Below are 19,064 nucleotides of genomic sequence, written 5' to 3' on the forward strand. Positions count from 1 at the left end.
TCACCATAGCAACCAGAGACAAATCTCAAGTTTATTCAAGGTAAACTTTGGGCTGCACAACAAGGATAGTTTAACCCTGGACTCATCTATTCCTGTAGATTTAAGAAATAGTCCTTGAACCCAAGGCACCTTGGCATCATGAGGGTCCATTAATGTGACAGCTGGCACTGACTACACATCGAGGGAATGGATTACAAAGTACAAATGAGTTCCGACCACAAGTGATAGACAAAAAGGCCCAACTTTAAAATCACGAAGACTTGGCAGGTGGGGGTGGTGCAAAAAGGCAACTTGACACCTTGTGCAAATTTTAGTTGTCGAGACTAGAATTACAATACTGGGTTTATAACCAGTGGTCCTTTAAACTACCTTCAGATACCACCAAACTTCAAGTGGTCTTGGGTGTCGATCGTTTTAAGCGAGCGGAATAGTTTGTTGCAATTCTGCACCATGTGTTTTTAAAATTGAAAGCAATGGCTTGTTTGGAACAGGAACAGGAACAGGATTAAGGATTCACCTCAAAATGAAACAATAACTGCTCAGACAACTGTACAGCACATGGTGACAGACATATGACATAGGAAGTCAAGTAGAGGAGTGCAGAGAAAAAAAATGTTCATGTAGAAGTGCATTTCCAGAAATAGGGAATCAAAAACTAAGCTCCATAAAATGATGAATAAATCCAATAAATAATTAATAGTGGGGAAACTTAGGCCAGGATCTTAGTCCTTCCAGAGTTTTGCTTAGCTCACATGTCCTGCCACTGGGGAATGTGTAGCAGGAGGAGGCCAGAAAATCCCACCCTTGTTCCACATTCCAACCATTCAGAGTAACATTCAGCCACAGTAATAGGAGACAAATCACATAGGAATACAAGGTTGCAGTGATATTAGATCAAGGGTGCCTGAAGGCGCATGGAGCATAAACTGACATGGATCATTTGGGACAAGTTATCTGTTTGTTCAGTTTATGTAATGCAGCAGAAGAAACCTTTAGCTAACATTACAATTTACTTCAATCATAAAGCAAAATGTTAATTTGGATATGAATGCATAGACCTGGTATATCTTTTTTTAAAAGTTCAGACAGGAAGCAGTTTAGATATAGATACCAAAACCACCAAAGCAAACAATAGCTGACTAAGAAAAGCTGAAGCAAGATTCTAAGAAAATTACTGTGCAACTCATTTGTAGGGAGAAAGTATATTTATTCATTTTCATCCATCGGCATCAACAATGCAATGATAATTTCAAGATTACTACATTTTATGGAAGATATTTTGCTAAAGATGACACTATTCCCAATCCATCTTGGTTTTCATATTATACAATATATCCAGTGAATGGTTTAGAAGTTGTTTGATAAAGTGACTTTACTTCTGAGCTGGGATAAGACCATCAATGGCCTGACCCTTTTCAAGGCATTTCTCCATTTCAATTAGCAGCTTGACACCATCAATCACCATTTGGACCAATTCAACTTCAGAGAAGCCCAGGCGGTCAGCATTGGAGATATCAAAAATGCCACCAACTGCAGCAGTATCAACACCACCTAGTAGGAGAGGCAATAAAACACCAGTTACATTTATTTGTACATGCATCTGCAGAAGAATTAGAATTTTAAAAAGCTAATTCTATGCAAAGTTTAGTTTGAGTTAAGAAATTATATTTGTCAAATTGTCTAAAGAAAACAAAGCACTTTAGGGCAAGTTATTTGAATACTCATTCCAATCTCAAAGTGGGAATTAGTTACCAAACAGCAATACACGTTTCAAATCATACATACAAAGTTCCTTTTTTAAAAAGGTTGCAATTTCCAAATGCACTTTTAAAAAATATATATACTGTATGCACGACAATGTTTTTTTTGGCAGATTAAAATTGAATCAAGCCAAGACATGCCATGGAAATATATACAATGCAGCAGGGAAAACAGTTACTTCAGTGATTCAAATGTCCTCGCAACTGGAGTGAATCATGCTTTAAAAGGTTATTTAAATTATAAAATAAAAATAGCAATGCAAAATTCTATGGGAAGAATGCCAAATCACAAGTGATAATCCAAACAGAACTGGTTTAGGTTTATGTGACAGAATCCAAATTTGGCCTTGATCTCTTAAAGGATAAAGAACCCAATGCAAAATGAAAACCAGTACTCAGATAATGAAGTCAGAAAATTGGCCCGATTCAGAATTCCTGTCTCCCCATCTGAGATTAAAAACATACGAGTTGCTGTTCTGTTCTCACATTCCATTGGTTACTTAGGTTTCCAACAGTTCAGACAGTCCTACCAAACTAGGCATGCTGCTGCTGTAAGAAGCAATCTGGTCTACAATGGAGGGGTGGACACATGGTAGGGGGTACATGATATCCAGGGGTGACCATCCTGCCACAGGGCAACACTCACAGTATTAAATTACTAAAGGTAGTAGTTGGGATTGTGGACAGGCTCCCTGCCCCCATGATTTATAGCCAGAGGAGTTGGGGGCGAGAGGAGGGGTTACAAGGAGCATAGTTCCCTGGAAAATCCAGCCCCTAGGGTCAAGAAAGCTCCCATTCAGATGGTCACAAAGTTCCATCCCCAACCTGCAAGACAAACTTTGAGCACCCCCCCCCCCCCCCAAACACACTTGCATCTATACCACTCAAGGGGACAACCTGAATTGGAGAGATGATGCAAGCAAGGTTATAGAACCAGCTCAGCCAGAAACCTACATCATCCATACTAGGAAGCAATATTTGTAATTATCCAGATCAAAAGGCCAAGATTGCACAGTGTATATTTTCTTTGTTGGAAAGCAGACACAAAACAATTGTAAATCTAATTTTCCATTTTAACATTGTACCAAGAGTGTTGTGAATCAGTTGCTAACAAAACTTCGAATCCATTGCATGGATGGTCAAGGATATCCAGTATTCAGTGAAGTAAAATTGGTATGTATTGGATGTGGAAATGCACTAGCTGAGGGTGCACATGTCTCCCTGATGAGATTTTAAGGTGGTACACAGGAAGTCTTTGGGAGCATTAACCAGCAAGCAATTCCATATTCCTGCTATTGGGCTGCCATCTGGAGCGGGTGACCCAATAGAGAGGTCCTGCAGCTAACCACCCCACACTGCAAATTGGCCCTGCCCTCCCTCAGCACAACAGCCCCCACCCTCAAGTATGGAGGTGACCGTACGTACCCCCCCCCCCCCCCCCCCCCCCCCATGTCCCAATTAGAAGTCCACCATATCAGGTCCACACTGGTAAAAACCACAAGTGATCCACACCTACGTGATTCCCAGCCATGGGGACTGGAGAGTCACTGGCAGCAGGAGCATCAGATGCCAAGGGGAAAATGGGACATTCCTGGAAGATCCCCCTGGGGGCCTCGTGTTTCCACCCCCCAATTCCAAAAAGGAATATCATGCATTAGTACGAATGAAAGTCCTAGAATTCAACTAGATAATAATATTAGATTAAAAGCTTATTGCTCTGCATTTTTCACAGGACATGTATTGGAAGAAATGCACATTAGCAACACTGTTCCAACAATGTTGACTAATGATCTTCTGTAGAAACCTACACAATAATTAGATATTACTTACTGGTTTGCAGTTTTAGAATAGTTATGTAGATGTACAAGTCACAAACAGAAGAAGGAATACAATGACATTTTGGGAAAGACTGCAATGTTAATACAAAATCATATACATCAGTGGCTGGAATTCTCTTTTCCCACTGGCAGCACATCCCCACCTGTGGGTTTCCTGGCAATGTGGGGTGGCATCAATGAGAATTCCCATGGACAAGCTGTGGGAACAGAGAAACCTGCCGCCAGTGAACCAGTGTGCCGATGAGAAACATTCCAGTTTATATGGATGCGGTGGGGTCCAGAAAATCCTGCCTAGTATATGGATGTATATCACTGGATCTAGACATTTCATTCCCACTACTGAAGCCTCGTGTAGCTTGAAGTTTCATTAATAGTTCATAGTGTTTTGCTGCTCTAGGTAGTCACCTAGTTTTCCTAATGATTGGATCAACCTTGCTATGGGAAGAGAAAGGGACAGTGGGGTTGATGTTAAATTGCACAAGTAAAAGTGGAAATTGACGAATAATTTCCTCCCTGCTGTTTGATACCACTGCCTCATGTTGGAGGCTAAATTTGATAGCCACAAATCAACCCCCCATGGCATGGGGATTGCAATGCACGATTAACCCATGCTCATTGATTGTAATACAAGCAGTATACAAACTTCATACGGCTTGTTTAGCATTCAGCAACCACTGACTATTGCTTTTGGTCCTGTGCTGAGGGTTTCAGTATAGTGAATGCCTAGCACCACTTAAAGCTAGCCTGTACTCTTATGGAAAGGTGCAATGTTGGGAATGGTTCTACAGTGGAATCTGACCTGGACAAACATAATTATGCCATCATGAGAGAGAATGGTTTCCAAGCTTTTGACACGGCACTATGACCTTAGTAAACAAAAAAGAAGATCGATATCCAATAACTCCAGGGGGCAATCCAGACACTCAGCCGGTCAAGTCCTGAGGATCTGAATGCAAAGCGACAAGATGATAAATACTAGGAGCACTAGTATGCCATCTGGCCCTTCGAGCCTGCTCTGCCATTCAATGAGATCATGGGCTGATCTTTTGGACTCAGCGCCACTCAATCCTGCCCAAACACCATAACCCTTTATTCTTAAAACCCACCTTTATCTTGAAAACATTTAATGAAAGAGCATCAACTGCTTCACTGGGCAGGGAATGCCATAGATTCACAACCCTTTGGGTGAAGAAGTTCCTCCTAAATCTACTTCCCCTTATTTTGAGGCTATGCCCCCTAGTGGAAACAACCTCCTTGCATCTAATCTATCTCTTAATGTTTCTATAAGATCTCCCTGCATCCTTGTAAACTCCCAACAAGTAGTCCCAGTCTACTCAACCTCGCCTCGTAATCTAACCCCCCTCAACTCTGGGATTAACCTAGTGAATCTCCTCTGCACACCCTCCAGCACATCCTCTCAGGCAAGGAGCCCAAAACTGAACACAATACTCCAGGTGTGGCCTCACCAACACCTTTGCACAGTTGCAGCACAACCTCCCCATCTTAAACTTCACCTCTAGCAATGAAGGACAAAACTCCATTTGCCTTCTTAATCACCTGTAAACCAACTTGGTGACTCCTGCACTAAGACACCCAGGTCCCTCTGCACAGCAGCATGTTTTAATATTTTATTTAAATAATAATAATCCTTTTGCCATTATTTCTACCAAAATGGATACACTCACATTAGTCAACATTGTATTCCATCTGCCAGGCCCTAGCCCATTAACCTATCCAAATCCAATCTCTGTAGACTTCCAGTATCCTCTGCACTTTTTGCTTTACCACTCATCTTAGTGTCATCTGCAAATTTGACTACATTGCACTTGGTCCCCAACTCCAAATCGTCTTGTAAATAGTGAACAATTGTGGGCCCAATACCAATCCAAGGGACACCCATTAATCCCCACTTTGCTTTCTATTAATTAACCAATCCTCTATCCATGCTACTACTTTACCCTTAATGCCATGCAGCAACCTTGTGTGGCACCTTGTCAAAGGCTTTCTGGAAATCCAGATATACCACATCCATTGGCTTCCTGTTATTTACCGCACTGGTAATGCCCTCAAAGATTTCCACTAATTGGTTAGGCATGACCTCCCCTTTATGAGCCCATGCTGCGTCTGTCCAATGGGACAATTTCCATCCAGATGCCTCGCTATTTCTTCCTTGATCCGAAATTAAGCTAACTGGCCTACAATTACCAGTTTTCTGCCCACCTCTTTTTAAGCAGTTGTGTCAAGTTTGCTAATTTCCATCTGCCGGGACCACCCTAGAGTTAAGTGAATTTTGGTAAATTATCACGAGTGCATTTGCAATTTCCCTAGCCATCTCTTTTAATACCTTGGGATGCATTTCATCAGGGCCAGGAGACTGGTCGACCTTTAGCCCCATTAGCTTGCCCATCACTACCTTAGTGATAACAATGTCTGAAGGTCCTCACCTTTCTATCAGTCACTGGCATGTTATTTGTATCTTCCGAGAATGCGGACCCAAAAAACCTGTTCAGTTCCTCATCTCCTATCTCATTCTCTAAAAAAGGACTAATAGCCACTTTGTTTTATATATTTGTAGAAACTCAATGACTTCACAGAAGCGATTAATGTCAAAACTCTCAAATGCAACTGCACCTCTTGGCCGAGATATGCTAGAATCACCACACCCCTCTGACTCACTTGCCAAACTCTTGTTTGGTATTCATGTGCTCCACCACACCCTCAGGCCTCATTTTCAACAGTCACTGACGTGTGTCTTGTGAAGACCGACCCACCCTGTTCAGCTCCTCATCTCATCCTCTAAAAAGGACCAATATTTACAGTAGCCACTTTGTTGTTTTATAAAGAACAAAAAAAGTACAGCACAGCAACAGGCCCTTTGGCCCTCCAAGCCTTGTGCCGACCATGCTGCCCGTGTAAACTAAAATACACATCCAGTGTCCATATCCCTCTATTCCCATCCTGTTTGTATTTGTTAAGATGCCCCTTAAATGTCACTATTGTCCCCGCTTCTACCACCTCTGGCAGCGAATTCCAGGCACCCACTACCCTCTGTTTAAAAAAAAAAAAGCCTTTTACATCTCTTCTAAACCTTGCCCCCAACACCTTAAACCCTATGCCCTCTAGTAATTGCCCCCTCTACCCTGGGAAAAAGCTTCTGACTATTCACTATCTCTGCCCTGCCCCTCTACCTCAGTCTATCAGGTTACCCCTCAACCTCAGTCGTTCCAGTGAGAACAAACAGTTTATTCAACTGCTCCTCATAGCTAATGCCTTCATACAGGCAACATCCTGGCAAATCTCTTCTGCACCCTCTCTAACACTACCACATCCTGCTGGTAGTGTGGCGACCAGAATTGAACACTATACTCCCAAGTGTGGCCTAAGGTTCTATACAGCTGCAACATGACTTGCCAATTTTTATACTCAAAGCCCCGGCCAATGAAGGCAAGCAGACCGTACGCCTTCTTGACTACCTTCTCCACCCGTGTTGCCCCTTTCAGTGACCTGTACACCTAGATCTGATAGTCAATACTAGAGGGTTCTACATTTCACTGTACAAACTCAATTACTTCACAGAAGTGATCAATGTCAGTGACTAAAGCCCCGACATGCTCAAATCACCACACCCCCCTGACTCACTGGTATGCATATGCTCCACCACACCCTCAGACAATGTAATACTGTTGCAAGCTTCACAAATCTCAACTTGCACGAACTGTCAGCTCAATAAAGGAGAACAAGGGCAGCCAAAACAATATTACACAACCCTCAAAACAAATTTCCTGATCTTCCATTTTGTCCTTAGAGAACAGAAGTCAGAAAGAGGAACAACCAAGTGTGCATGTCCTCACTCATGGGAGAGAATGGTACTGGCCATTAATGGGATGCCTATGCTGAGGCAGTGTTCTCACACCAAATACTCCTCACATCCCACACATGGCTACACAATTCTTGTTGCATGGAGGAGCTTGCCAAATACCCTGGAAGTACAGCATAGGATTTTTCCAGAGCTAAAGTGTCCATTTTTTCCCCCAGCATGAAAGTGGTGATCAGCTCCACCTGCACACACACACGAATTCAACATGTGGTATGCGTGTGTGAGAACACAGCTTCCATTGCAGCACAAGCAACTGCCACTCAATGTCCAATTGCTGCCAAGGAATAAATCAGATTGGGTTGGAATAGTTATTTTGCCAAGTGGATATTGTAATGATCAGGTAAGGTGAACGAGATTTAGGACTGTGATGCCGGATCTAATGGACAGCCAACCAAAACAAAGCTGCCCAAGTTCCCTCTCCAGCAGCTCACCATTTAGCATGTGGAAAGGGATGTGCCCTCATGACAGCGAGGGTTGTGCAGCATACAGCAAACCACAATGAATCTTTACTGATGCACTCAGTACTGTTGGACTCCTCCAGGGTGGCCCAGGCAGAGAAAGCATTTGTTTCAGCCCTCCAATGGTGGTAGTCATTGCACTGGGGGTTCAACCACAATGTCATTGGACAGCTTACACCCAGTAGCCACCCTCTGCCTTGCCATTATGGCTCAAATGCAGCTAGCACAGTAGACTGAAGGCACCATGATTGCTGCCAGGATACCAGGCATTGCCTTCATGTTTCTTCAGACATCAGTGAAATGGAATCCCTTTCAGTGCTGTATTAGGCAACATTGACCTGCAGCACCTGAAGTCAATGTCACCTAGCCCCATGGGGATGGCTGCAGTGCTTGCATAGGACGTGTGCTCACTCTGCTGGAGAGAGAAACAACATAGTTAGGTGTCAATGGGGAGACAACACAGCCACCCATGTGATGTTGCAAATATCACAAACTCCACCTTGGAGGAATCAGACAAATAAGAGTTCAACCCCACAGTCACCTTTACAGCTGTTGACAATCCAGCTTTACTAGAATTCCTTGGCCAAAGTCCATTGTAGAAGAAGGAAACTTCTACCAAATCGCAATTGCAAGAGATTGAATTAATTCAATCATTCCACATTTTTAAACGAGTCGATCTTAAGCTAGCAGTCCAACACAATTTACTTTGGAGAAAAGATCCAACCCACCTGTACCACGCTTCTGCAGTCGCAGTTTTTTCAGAACATCACCAAATTTATCATGTTTGCTGAGATTGGGAAGTTTCACATGGACACCAGCACGTAGGCCTGTTCCCAGGTTAGATGGACACGTCAGGATGTAACCAAGATGCTCATTCCACATAAATGCACGACCATTATTTTTGAAGACGTTTTCAATCTAGAATTTATTAAAAATGGTTTGAGAGAAAATCCACACAGCTTACTTTAGCCAACTCGCAATGGTGTTTATTGTACCTTTGTTAGTCCAGTACAGAAACGAGTGAAGACTTCCTTCATGTTGCCACCTTTCTGCATGGATATTACTCGAAGATGATCTTCTTCATTTACCCAAACTAGGAAAGTCTTATTGTCATTGTGCCTAGGAAACATATTTAATTTGGAAATTAAAATCTTGTACAAGCTGCTTAATTTGTTACAAAATCACTGCCAATGCATGTTCTCAACTAAATAGTTTTGACGTTTGAACAGAACTCCAAAATGGATAGAATCATTGACTGACTGGCTACAGCTCTGAAAGGCCATTTGGCCCATGTTGGAGTATAGAATTCCAAAGAGTCTTAACATTTGAGTGAAGTAATTTATTCTCATCAGTTCTAAAATAATCAGCTCCTTATCCAGAGACTGTGCCCCAATGTTTTAGACTTCCTGACTAACAGAAACAAGTCTCTCAGCATCAACTCAATTAAGCCCCTTTGGAATAGTGTACATTTCCAGATCGCCCCTTTCTACTAAGTGAAGAAATTGACCCAATTTGTTTGGGCCACTTCTGGTCCTACTGCCTATCACCTTGGGTCAGCATCCTCTGGTTGTTGAACCTTCCACCAAATGGAAACAGTTCGCTATCTCTGCTCTGGACAGCCTCACAGCTTTGCCAATCTACATCTTATACAGAACCACTCTTTTTCTGCTCCCTCTCTCGCCATATCCTTCAGTTGTGTATGATAAAGGTCACTGGACTAGTAAACCAAAGGTCCAGGCAAATGCTCTGGGAACACTGGTTGAAATCCCACCATGGCAGGCGGGACCAATTATTAAGACCCAATTAGCCTCAATGACCATGGATGGTATTTTCCATTTCTATACTTGGCTGTGCACTCCCAGCAGGTTCCCTTCATCTGCTTAGTTTTGGAAAAGCTGTTGGAAACCTTGCCGATATGTCATGTGGTTGGGAGGGAGGGGGAGAGAAAGAAAGAAAAAAAAAAGAGGCAGGAAGGAACAATAAAGGCAGGAAAGCTTGCTAATTATATTTACAATTTCCAAACTTGGAAATAGTGTCCTGTATCCAAGTCCAGGTTATCAATATATAAAGTAGTAATCCAAACCCTCCCCCTCAACCTCTGTTCCTCTCTTCTTCCTCCCTCCTCCCCCACCCCCCCCACCCCATTTTTCCACCCTGCCTGGACGCACTGGGACCCACTGCCAGGCTCCGATAGCCACAGCCCCTCCCACCACCTCACTCCTGTTCACTGGCCAGCTTAACCAGCCAGCATAGAGGCCCCTGCCTGGGTCTCTTTCCCCCTTGCCCGGCCCCAGGAAAACCCAAGAAATCCCCTTTGGCACACAAACCCCACACACACCCAAGCTCCAAAGAACCATCATTGCAAGTGAAAGTCCCCACTCTTCCCTTGTCCAAGTATATACAAAATTGGCTCATTTAGCACATACACTGACCGCAGTGAAAAAGAAAAAAAAAGTTACATGAGGCTACATTGGGACATGACCACTTCTCATTCAGCCACAGTCCTTCGCAAACTCCTCCGCTGCCCCGAAATAAAAGTCCTTGGATTTGTAGGTCACCCTCAACTTTTAGCTGGGTATACTATGCCACACTGCACCTTATTCACCTGGCTGAAGGCAGCCCACCTCCTCGGCAGCTCCACCGTAAAGTCCTGATGTGTACACCAGCTCCAGCCCACTGCACCACCTGCTTCTGCTTTGCCCAGCACAGGGCCTTCTTCACACTACTTTTGAAAACAGTCACTACTCTTGGCGGCTCATTCTCCTTTAGTACAGGCCTCCATGACCAATAAGCCCAATCCAGTTCATAGAGGGGGATTGTCCCCCTCCCCCAATAGCTTCACCTACATCATGGCAAAATACTCAGCCTCAGGCCTTCCAGTCCTTTTCGGGAAGACCCACAATCCTCAGATTCTGTCGCCTGAATCTGCTTTCAAAGTCATCCATTTTGGCTTGCAGACCTTCGTTGATCCCCATCACCTTCAGTGTCTCCTTCCCCATCGAGGCAAGTTGATCGCTGTGCTGTAACAATGTCTCTTCCACTTCCTTCAGTGTCTTGCTCCTGTACCTCTGCCACTGTGCTCAATACCACTGCCCTCACCAGGGCAATCGCCTCCTCCACCAGCACTTTCAATACTGCCCCTATCTCCTTCCACATCACCTCCATGTGTTTTGTGAACTGCCTTTAGAGTTCTGTGGCCATCACCCAAGTCATTTCTTCAGCCGTGGGTAATGTGGTCTCCCCGGTACCCCAGCCTCCATTTTTTTTTTTGCAGTTCCCATGGTGACCGTTCCACTCTGGAAGACTTTCAGCTGCTTTTTTCACGGACTTTAAAAAAAAAATAATATATAAACTTCTTGACATCTTCCTTCACTGTGCCTTCTCCCTGCTTTTGCTGCCTCGGTTACCCCTGGGACCGAGTGTTAGACCCTGGAAATGCCGTTCATGAGCAGGGGTCCTCCAATGTGCAGCTACCTCCTGCGTGCTGTCACCGGGAGGTCAGCGCTACCTGCAAGTTACTTAAATGTGATTTGCCCGAAACACTTCCAAGCTGGCTTTTCTTAACTACTCCACATTTGTCAGTGATTTTTTTTTGTCCTGGATTATTGTTTCTTAACGTTTTAGCACCGGAGGTTAAAAGGCTGATAGTTCTTGGGTGGTGGGACTTGGAGCTACTGAAAGCAGGGCTGTGGGTGAGTGACCTGACAGAATTGCTGAGGCTGGAGAAGGTCATGGTCGTTGGGGGGGGGGGGGGGGGGGGGGGGGGGAAGGGAAGAGAAGGAGTGTTGGTTGTTTATGTACATTTCTCTAAACTGCCAGCATTCCCATATCCAAGGGGGACTGGAAGATTATGGTCACAGTTTGTTAACTCAATTCACACTTGCATTATGAGTTGAGACAGAGACAATTGAACTCTTTGCTTTTTACCCACTTCACAGGAAATTAGATATTTGCATTAGTACTGAAGCCTAATGCAGATTTCTCAATAGCTAGGAAAATAAATTACTACACTTGCAACGAAGAGGAAACAGATGACATCGCTGAACCACCAACTTCTGCATAACAAGGTTAATGCAGCAAACTAGCCAGAGAGAGTGTGTATGTACAAGCCAACTGAAAGCAAGCATCGAATATTAGTTTATATAAAGGCCCAACAGTGAACCTTTCCAGGATACCTTAGTTTTTGCTAGAGTTAGCTGAACTTTCTTCCAACCTGGCTTCACCTAGCTATGCTCTACAACCCGAAGGTCTTGTATGCCAACTTCAAACGGGGAATGGAAAAGCAATTAGCTACTTGTTGAGCACTTTAGACCATTTCCCTGCAAATGCCCAACGTTCGATAATTCATGAGCTCTATAAGTGCCTTGTTCCAATATGCTAAGGGAAGCTAAATTGAAGCAAATGGAAATAATTTCAAATTCAGTCCCCAAAAAAAACTGACCAGATGCCTCTACCATCAGGCCAGTCGCGTCCCATCCCAGAGGCCAGCAGCAGTGGTGACACAGGTTTGTCGAACAGAAAGTGGTCATCAATTAGAGTCTGCTGCTCTTGGTCAGTCATATTCTTCAAGGCATAATATTTTCCAGTAAATTCTCCATCCAGACTTCCCAGAGCTAGTGAATAATACAAGAAAAAAATTAGACTGTGCTGAAAATGTTTGGACTATAATTTCCAAATGGAAGAGTTTGGTTTGATTACTTTTGTACCAGAAGTCAAACCTCTTTGGGGTTAAAAAAAAGGAAATACAGATTGAAGAAAATGCTAATATATTTGCAACTGTACAAATAATAGACTAAATGAATGCCATTAACTGGTTCAGAATACTGAAGTTTAGCTCCACTAAGATCAATATTTATCAAATGAAAACATTTGCAGCTCTGTAAAATAAACAATGAGCATCACCAAGATAAATTTGGAGCTGTGTAATGCATATTTTGGAAAGTTTACATTTGGGCAAAAGTAGAAGAATCTTAAGCAATTGGAGGGCATTTTGTCTTGAAACCATGTCAAACATCAGGCCTGGGGACCCCAATGTTTGCATCACAGGGCCAGCCCATATGTAGACGATTGTCAAGGGTGCCATATTTAAATACTCATTTTCTTAAAGGCATCAATAAATCATTTCACATGCAATACTTTAGTTGTGATTACTGATCCATTAGAAAACAGATCCTGCAACCAAAGTTTGAGAACCAGTGATCTAGATCTTGATTACTGTAAAATCCAGTACGTCGCAGCAGACAAGTGGCTGGATTGCGTGCCAGGCTCAAGTCTCCCAAAGCAACTTGCAGGTGTCTTCAATAGCTCGCTTAAAATAATTTTAAAGAAAAGTTATGCTTCCTCTCCAGGATATGATCCCAGTGTGAGCCACATGTTTACAATCTTAGACTCCGAGTTTTGCCAAGTCTCAGCGATTGCCAGAAATGCAAGACACTGCCTTATTCCAAATCCCTTTATGTCGATAACCAAGTTTGGGGTAGACAGTTCCCACCCATAGAATCGTAGTGCAGAAAGAGGTCATTTGGCCCATCGAGTCTGCAGCGACCCTCCAAAAGAGCATTTACTACCTAGCCCCATCCCCACACATCACATCTTTGGACTGTGGGAGGGAACCAGAGGAAACCCATGCAGACACTGATGCAAACATGACAGACAAGTTACCAAGGCTGGAATCGAACCTGGCTCCCTGGTTCTGAGGCAGCAGTGCTAGCCACTGCCACCTTACCCCAGCAGCTTGTCTGCAGAAATCCTGATGGAATATTGGTATGCAGCATGTGGGGCCCTTCCTAACCATCAGCCTTCTAGAATAATCCTGCTATAGTTAGTAGGAATATGCCAATTGGGTAGCCCCAATGTTTTTATGTTTGACTTGGAGAAAAAAAAGTATTTGTAGCTATTTTGGAATCACTGACATACTATTTACCTCCCTCAAATGGTCAAGCTGGAAACAAAAACTTTGGTCTGTAGCCAGATGCTGCCCCATTTGGGATTAATGAAGGTATGGAATAATTCTCTCTTCTCTTCTTCCCCCCCCCCCCCCCCACCAATCATTTCAGTTTATTAGTTCTATTTTGGATTTTCAGTCACAGCTAAAACCAAACAAATTGGAGGTTTCTAAAAGTTTGTGGAACTGAATGAGAGTCAAAATATTCTTCACTTTTTCAAAGACAATACAATCAAGTGATCTTATAACCAGAAACAAAATGGTTCTTTAGCAAGCCAGATTACTTCTGGACAGCGTCAGCAGCAGCCCTTATTGTTCAACTTCATTCATGCTCTATTTTGTACAAGGTCTTTAGGTTCCTGCCTCATTTGCCTAGATAAGAGGAAGTTTACCAGCTTGAGAGCCAAGTGCAAACTATATTTGAGATATTATTCCTTTGTGTTACGAAATACAGCTATCACATGCATTAGAACTGAAACAGCGATATGTTCCAACATTGCAAATTTTGGAGTCATGAGATCAGACAGACATTCTTTTCCATAAAGGGTTCAAGAATGTGGATTACACTTTTCACAAGCATAGCATTCACAGAACAGTGAACTGAAACCCAAAGTGGTTCTTAATTTGAATTTTATTTAAGGAAGTATACTGGAAATGTTCCCATTTCAGGTAAGACTCATCTGGTTTCGATTTGACTCAGCTACCAGATTTAGGTCAGAAATGTTACTTTTTGGGTGTAGGGAAGGAGTGTGCAAAGTTTAAACAAAAGGCTTTCCAAAGGAAATTATCACTCCACATTAGTAAAATGCTTTCTTTGGCAGATGATAGTGATCATTCAAGGAATAGGTTTGATTATAGACCAAATATTGTGTGCCATAATTAATTTCTGTATGGTCAGAAGATTTGTGGGGCAGCACAGTTGCTTCACAGCTCCAAGGTCCCAGGTTCGGTTCCCAGCTTGGGTCACTGCCTGTGCAGAGTCTGCACGTTCTCCTTGTGTGGGGGGTTTCCTCCGGGTATCCAGTTTCCTCCCACAGTCCAAAGATGTGCAGGTTAGGTGGATTGGCCATGCTAAATTGCCCTTAGTGGGCTAGCCCTGCAGCCTCACGGCACCGAGGTCCCAGGTTCAATCCCAACTCTGGGTCACTGTGTAAAATTTGCACATTCTCAGTGTTTGCGTGGGTTTTGCCCACACAACCCACAAGATGTGCAGGACGTGGTTTGGCCACACTAAATTGCCCCTTAATTGGAAAAAATGAATTGGGTACTCCGAATTTTAATTTTTTTTTAAAATTGCCCTTTGCGTCCAAAAATGTTAAGTGGGGTTACAAAGGGCGGCACAGTGGCACAGTGGTTAGCATTGCTGCCTACGGCGCTGAGGACCCGGGTTCGGATCCCGGCCCTGGGTCACTGTCCGTGAGGAGTTTGCACATTCTCCCCGTGTCTGCGTGGGTTTCACCCCCACAACCCAAAGATGTGCAGGATAGGTGGATTGGCTACGCTAAATTGCCCCTTAATTGGAAAAAATAATTGGGTACTCTAAATTTATAAAAAAAAAAAAAAAAAAGTGGGGTTACAAGGATAGGGAAGTGTGAGTTTGGGTAGGGTGCTCTTTCCAAGGGCCAGTGCAGACTCGATGGGCCTAATGGCTTCCTTCTGCACTGTAAACTCTTATGAAATTCATTCAGATCCAATTTACAAGTTGATTCACATTCATCCGACTTTACCTTCCTCAGAAAGTTTCTCAATAGCACGCCGTTCTCCTCGACTGCAGTGTGGGGGAAGGCAGAAGCCACATATACTGCGTCCTGTGCGAACCCGGCTACTCAACACATAGTTGGAATCCAGGTCGTCGCCACCCTTTTTATATATAAAAAAAGTAATGTTTAGTCTCCCATTAACTGTTACAAGAACAAGTTAATGCAAGTATTCTGGCCATCAGATAGCAATGCTAACACACCAAAAGGAATGTGGTTATATACAAACTTGTTTTGGTGCCATTCCAATTCATAACTTTTACTTTATTAGGCAACCATTATGTTGATGCGCACGATAAAAAAAAAAGATATATAAACGTGATACCAACGTAGGGAGAAGTATCTTTTAAAGCAACCAGCAGAACAGGACCGCTAATGCATTCCCACACAGGAAACTCTAGCTGTACCGTCGAGCTAAAAAAAGAGATCAATGGCTCCTTCCCAACGGGCGTCTCCACAGCAACACGGCAACAGAAACATCACCAAAAACGGATGGCCTGGTGACCTACCACAAAGCCGGGCGTGGGTGCACAAATTGACTCGCGCTTCTGGCCAAGCGGCTGCACTACTAAACGGTCCGGAGGTCAGGAAAAGTACAACATAAAAATGCAAATTCCTGTTGGCGGCCACATCACAATTTCTCCACCCCCCGCCCGCCCCGCCAGAAGGATGTGCTAACCCATCTAACACTGCAGAACATTAAAACCATGCGGAGCAGGCACCACGTGTTAGAAAACCCCTCCCGATTTGCATTAGTAACGCCCAAAGTTTGCTGGTCACGTCGGTTTCATTGTATCCTCAAATTTAGGGGGTTCTCACCTTGAGGTTTTGATGGTGAAGGTCGGTTTTGTGCTTGTCAGTAGGTTTGTAGCCCCCGTGACGGTCCCGAATTACTGGATCAAGGAGATCCTTGAAAACCTCATAGGTTTCCTCATCACCAGCCACACAACCCACTGTCATAATAAATGGGTGACCTGTACAGAGAGAGAAAAGGCTCTTAATGCATGTAGCGTTTCCGTTAGCGGATACATGCAAGGTTAATAATTAAATGTGTTTATTTATTTGGACAAGCAAAACAAATCATCGTCAAGTATGGGTTAAGCAGAAATAACTGCCTGGGAACAACTTTTCAATATTAGAATTGACCACATTCTAAAACATCTACTTAAAAAGTGAAATTTTAAAAAGTGAAGTATACATGCTTGGTATAAAACCACTAAAGAAAACGGCCAAGCGGTGATGATCATGTGGCAATTTAATAGACAGAAATCATCCCGGAGCCTACCGACACACATTAGTGGAGAGATTTTACAATAGCGCAGTCAACTGCAAAGGTTTTACCGGGATTATCAATCCCTGTCTGAATCACATCATCCAAAGTGAAGCCACTGGGGGTGGATTTTTTTTGGAGTTTCTTGTAGAGGTCCAGAGTGAGCACTTTCGCCATGTAGTTGTTGTGTTTGCTCAGATCGGGGAACTCTTCCTCCGCCGACAGCCTCTTTATCTTTAGCGCGGCCATTTCGAAGGGGGGGTGTCACTCGCAACTACATTGAATGAAATCAGACATAACAATGAGACGAATCACATCACCCGCGCCATCCACTGCCTCCCTTATACAGAAGTTCGCTGGCCACACCGGGGGTGCAAAACCATTCTGGGAGGGAGGAGGTCGAAACCCCACGAGGCGAAAACCAGTGACAACCCATTAAAGGAGGGTTTTCACTTTGAAGTTTAATGATTCCTCACTAGTCTATGTTGTGGGCAGGCCGGCTGTATAAACACAGCTGACAAGCGTCGGGTGTTTACGTCAAATTTTCCATTCGGATTTTAGGGAAGCAGCACCTTCTGTAACCGGGAGGAAAGCAGACGGCCCGTCGGAAGGGCGATTTTTACCTGGGTTGTCAACCCCAGTCTGAATGATATCGTCAAGGGTAAAGCCGCTGGGGGTCTGCTTATCTCTCAGCTTGCTATACAGGTCCAGGGTCAGGACTTTAGCCATGTGGTTGTTGTGTTGGCTCAAATCCGGGAACTCTTCCTTCGCGGCATATTTCATCTTCAGAAGGTTGCGACTGTTGCTGAATGGCATGGTAACCGCTTTTTACTGCAACACAAACAAGAGGTTTCCTTTATAAACCAGATTTTCATGTGGATTCCCGGTGTTGGGGCTTGGAATAGTTTTGGTCCAGATTGTGCATTATTATATAGTGGAGTCCCGCTTGCATGTTTTAAAGACAAATGCCATTCAGCAAGAATGCGTGGTTCGGAATTTGGGAACTTGAGTCATTCAGCATTTACAAAGTGCTTGAAGCAGATGGTCTAAATCATCTTCTGGGGTGACTCTGCATCTTTCAGACACTTTAATCCCCTTACAATTTTCTAGGCATCGGTCACAGCGACTCTCAAATGACTAAACACGGGTTAATTTGGTTTTAAAAATTGACTCTTGACATTTAGAGGCTTTGAACCCCTTTCCCGACATTCTGGGAGAACACATGGACGAATAAATAATAATCGCTTGATGGATTTAGAATTCCTCCGTCCTGGTGAAGAACTGATTGGCTTCTTAAACAATCTTACGTTTACGCAAATTTTTCGTCCTTCGTGACCCTTTCCTGTTCTATACCAGGGTAAAATTTAAGGACAAAGTACAGCAGCTACGTGTTACGGTCCAGATTAGAGCTAATGGATTAGCACAAATACCACACTTGATCCTTTCCAAGATAAATAGCTGGCTGGGGAAGTTATCTTCGTTTGAAAGCAGGCAAAAAAAAAAAAATTGAACGTTGCTTTAAAGATGAAAAACATTTTACTGGCAATGAAAAAAGGCACCAAGGCAGTAGAAAATGCATAAACCACCTCTCAAAGACATTCCTCCAATACTGCCTTCCCAACCAGTCAATGCTCAGGAGAATTCTTTCAAAGCTACCTACCATGCATCCAGATGGATTTTTTTTCTCTAGGTTGGGGGCGGGGGGGGGGGGGGAACGACTGATGAGCATCTCATCATCATTAAACTAAATGTACAACCAAAGAGCTAAACCACCCGTTAACTCCGAAAGAGAATCTCGAGTCTTGCTTGTCGAACACTTATAAAAATGTAAGAGAACACGGCTGCACACATTTAACTAGCATTTTTTTTGCTGGCCTCTCCATCTCAAATAAAAGATAAACGGTTTTGAAACAATAGCACACAAAAAACGAATTATAATTACATTGCATCGCGCCCAGTTTATTTCATATTGGATTTTTTTTTGGCAATGACCTTACCTGGACAAGGGGGAACCACAATGTAATTCTCAGCTACGCTGCCTCGTCTCCGCAACCACCCTGATTGGTGTCTGAACGTTCCACACGTTCCCATTGGATTTTATAGCGCAGCGAGGCCGCGCTCCTATTGGCTGCTGTGTCGGTTGCCCCTCCCACCACCACC

At 43.6% G+C, this 19,064-nt stretch overlaps 1 protein-coding gene across 3 annotated transcripts; it reads right to left on the reverse strand.

The window, feature by feature from the left end:
* Positions 1 to 1,186: 1,186 nt before the first annotated feature.
* Positions 1,187 to 19,008, reverse strand: LOC119953342 (creatine kinase B-type). 3 transcript variants are annotated; one of them, XM_038777536.1, is made up of 8 exons: positions 18,902 to 19,008; positions 16,976 to 17,178; positions 16,454 to 16,608; positions 15,605 to 15,737; positions 12,375 to 12,546; positions 8,929 to 9,052; positions 8,662 to 8,851; positions 1,373 to 1,551 (listed from the first exon to the last, which is right to left on the reverse strand). In XM_038777536.1, exons 2-8 carry the CDS (start codon positions 17,151 to 17,153, stop codon positions 1,373 to 1,375), a joined length of 1,131 nt encoding a protein of 376 aa, XP_038633464.1. In that variant the 5' UTR covers positions 17,154 to 17,178; positions 18,902 to 19,008. The 3 variants fall into 3 exon arrangements, with proteins under 3 accessions (XP_038633455.1, XP_038633464.1, XP_038633446.1); XM_038777518.1 differs by lacking the exon at positions 16,976 to 17,178 and adding an exon at positions 17,528 to 17,735 and having other exon boundaries at positions 18,902 to 19,005; XM_038777527.1 differs by lacking the exons at positions 16,976 to 17,178; positions 18,902 to 19,008 and adding an exon at positions 17,528 to 17,720 and having other exon boundaries at positions 1,187 to 1,551.
* Between the last annotated feature and the right edge of the window lie 56 nt (positions 19,009 to 19,064).

Source organism: Scyliorhinus canicula, chromosome 2 (assembly GCF_902713615.1).
Source record: "Scyliorhinus canicula chromosome 2, sScyCan1.1, whole genome shotgun sequence".
Classification (NCBI taxonomy): domain Eukaryota; kingdom Metazoa; phylum Chordata; class Chondrichthyes; order Carcharhiniformes; family Scyliorhinidae; genus Scyliorhinus; species Scyliorhinus canicula.

What these genes read in the sequence shown, in the direction of transcription:
- LOC119953342 (XM_038777527.1), bottom strand. Translation starts at nt 17,720, where the DNA reads ATGCCATTCAGCAACAGTCGCAACCTTCTGAAGATGAAATATGCCGCG. An exon ending in TTCACCATCAAAACCTCAAG is followed by an intron (nt 15,738 to 16,453) that starts GTGAGAACCCCC and finishes ATATATAAAAAG; the next exon opens with GGTGGCGACGACCTGGATTC. An exon ending in ACTGCAGAAGCGTGGTACAG is followed by an intron (nt 1,552 to 8,661) that starts GTGGGTTGGATC and finishes CTCTCCTACTAG; the next exon opens with GTGGTGTTGATACTGCTGCA.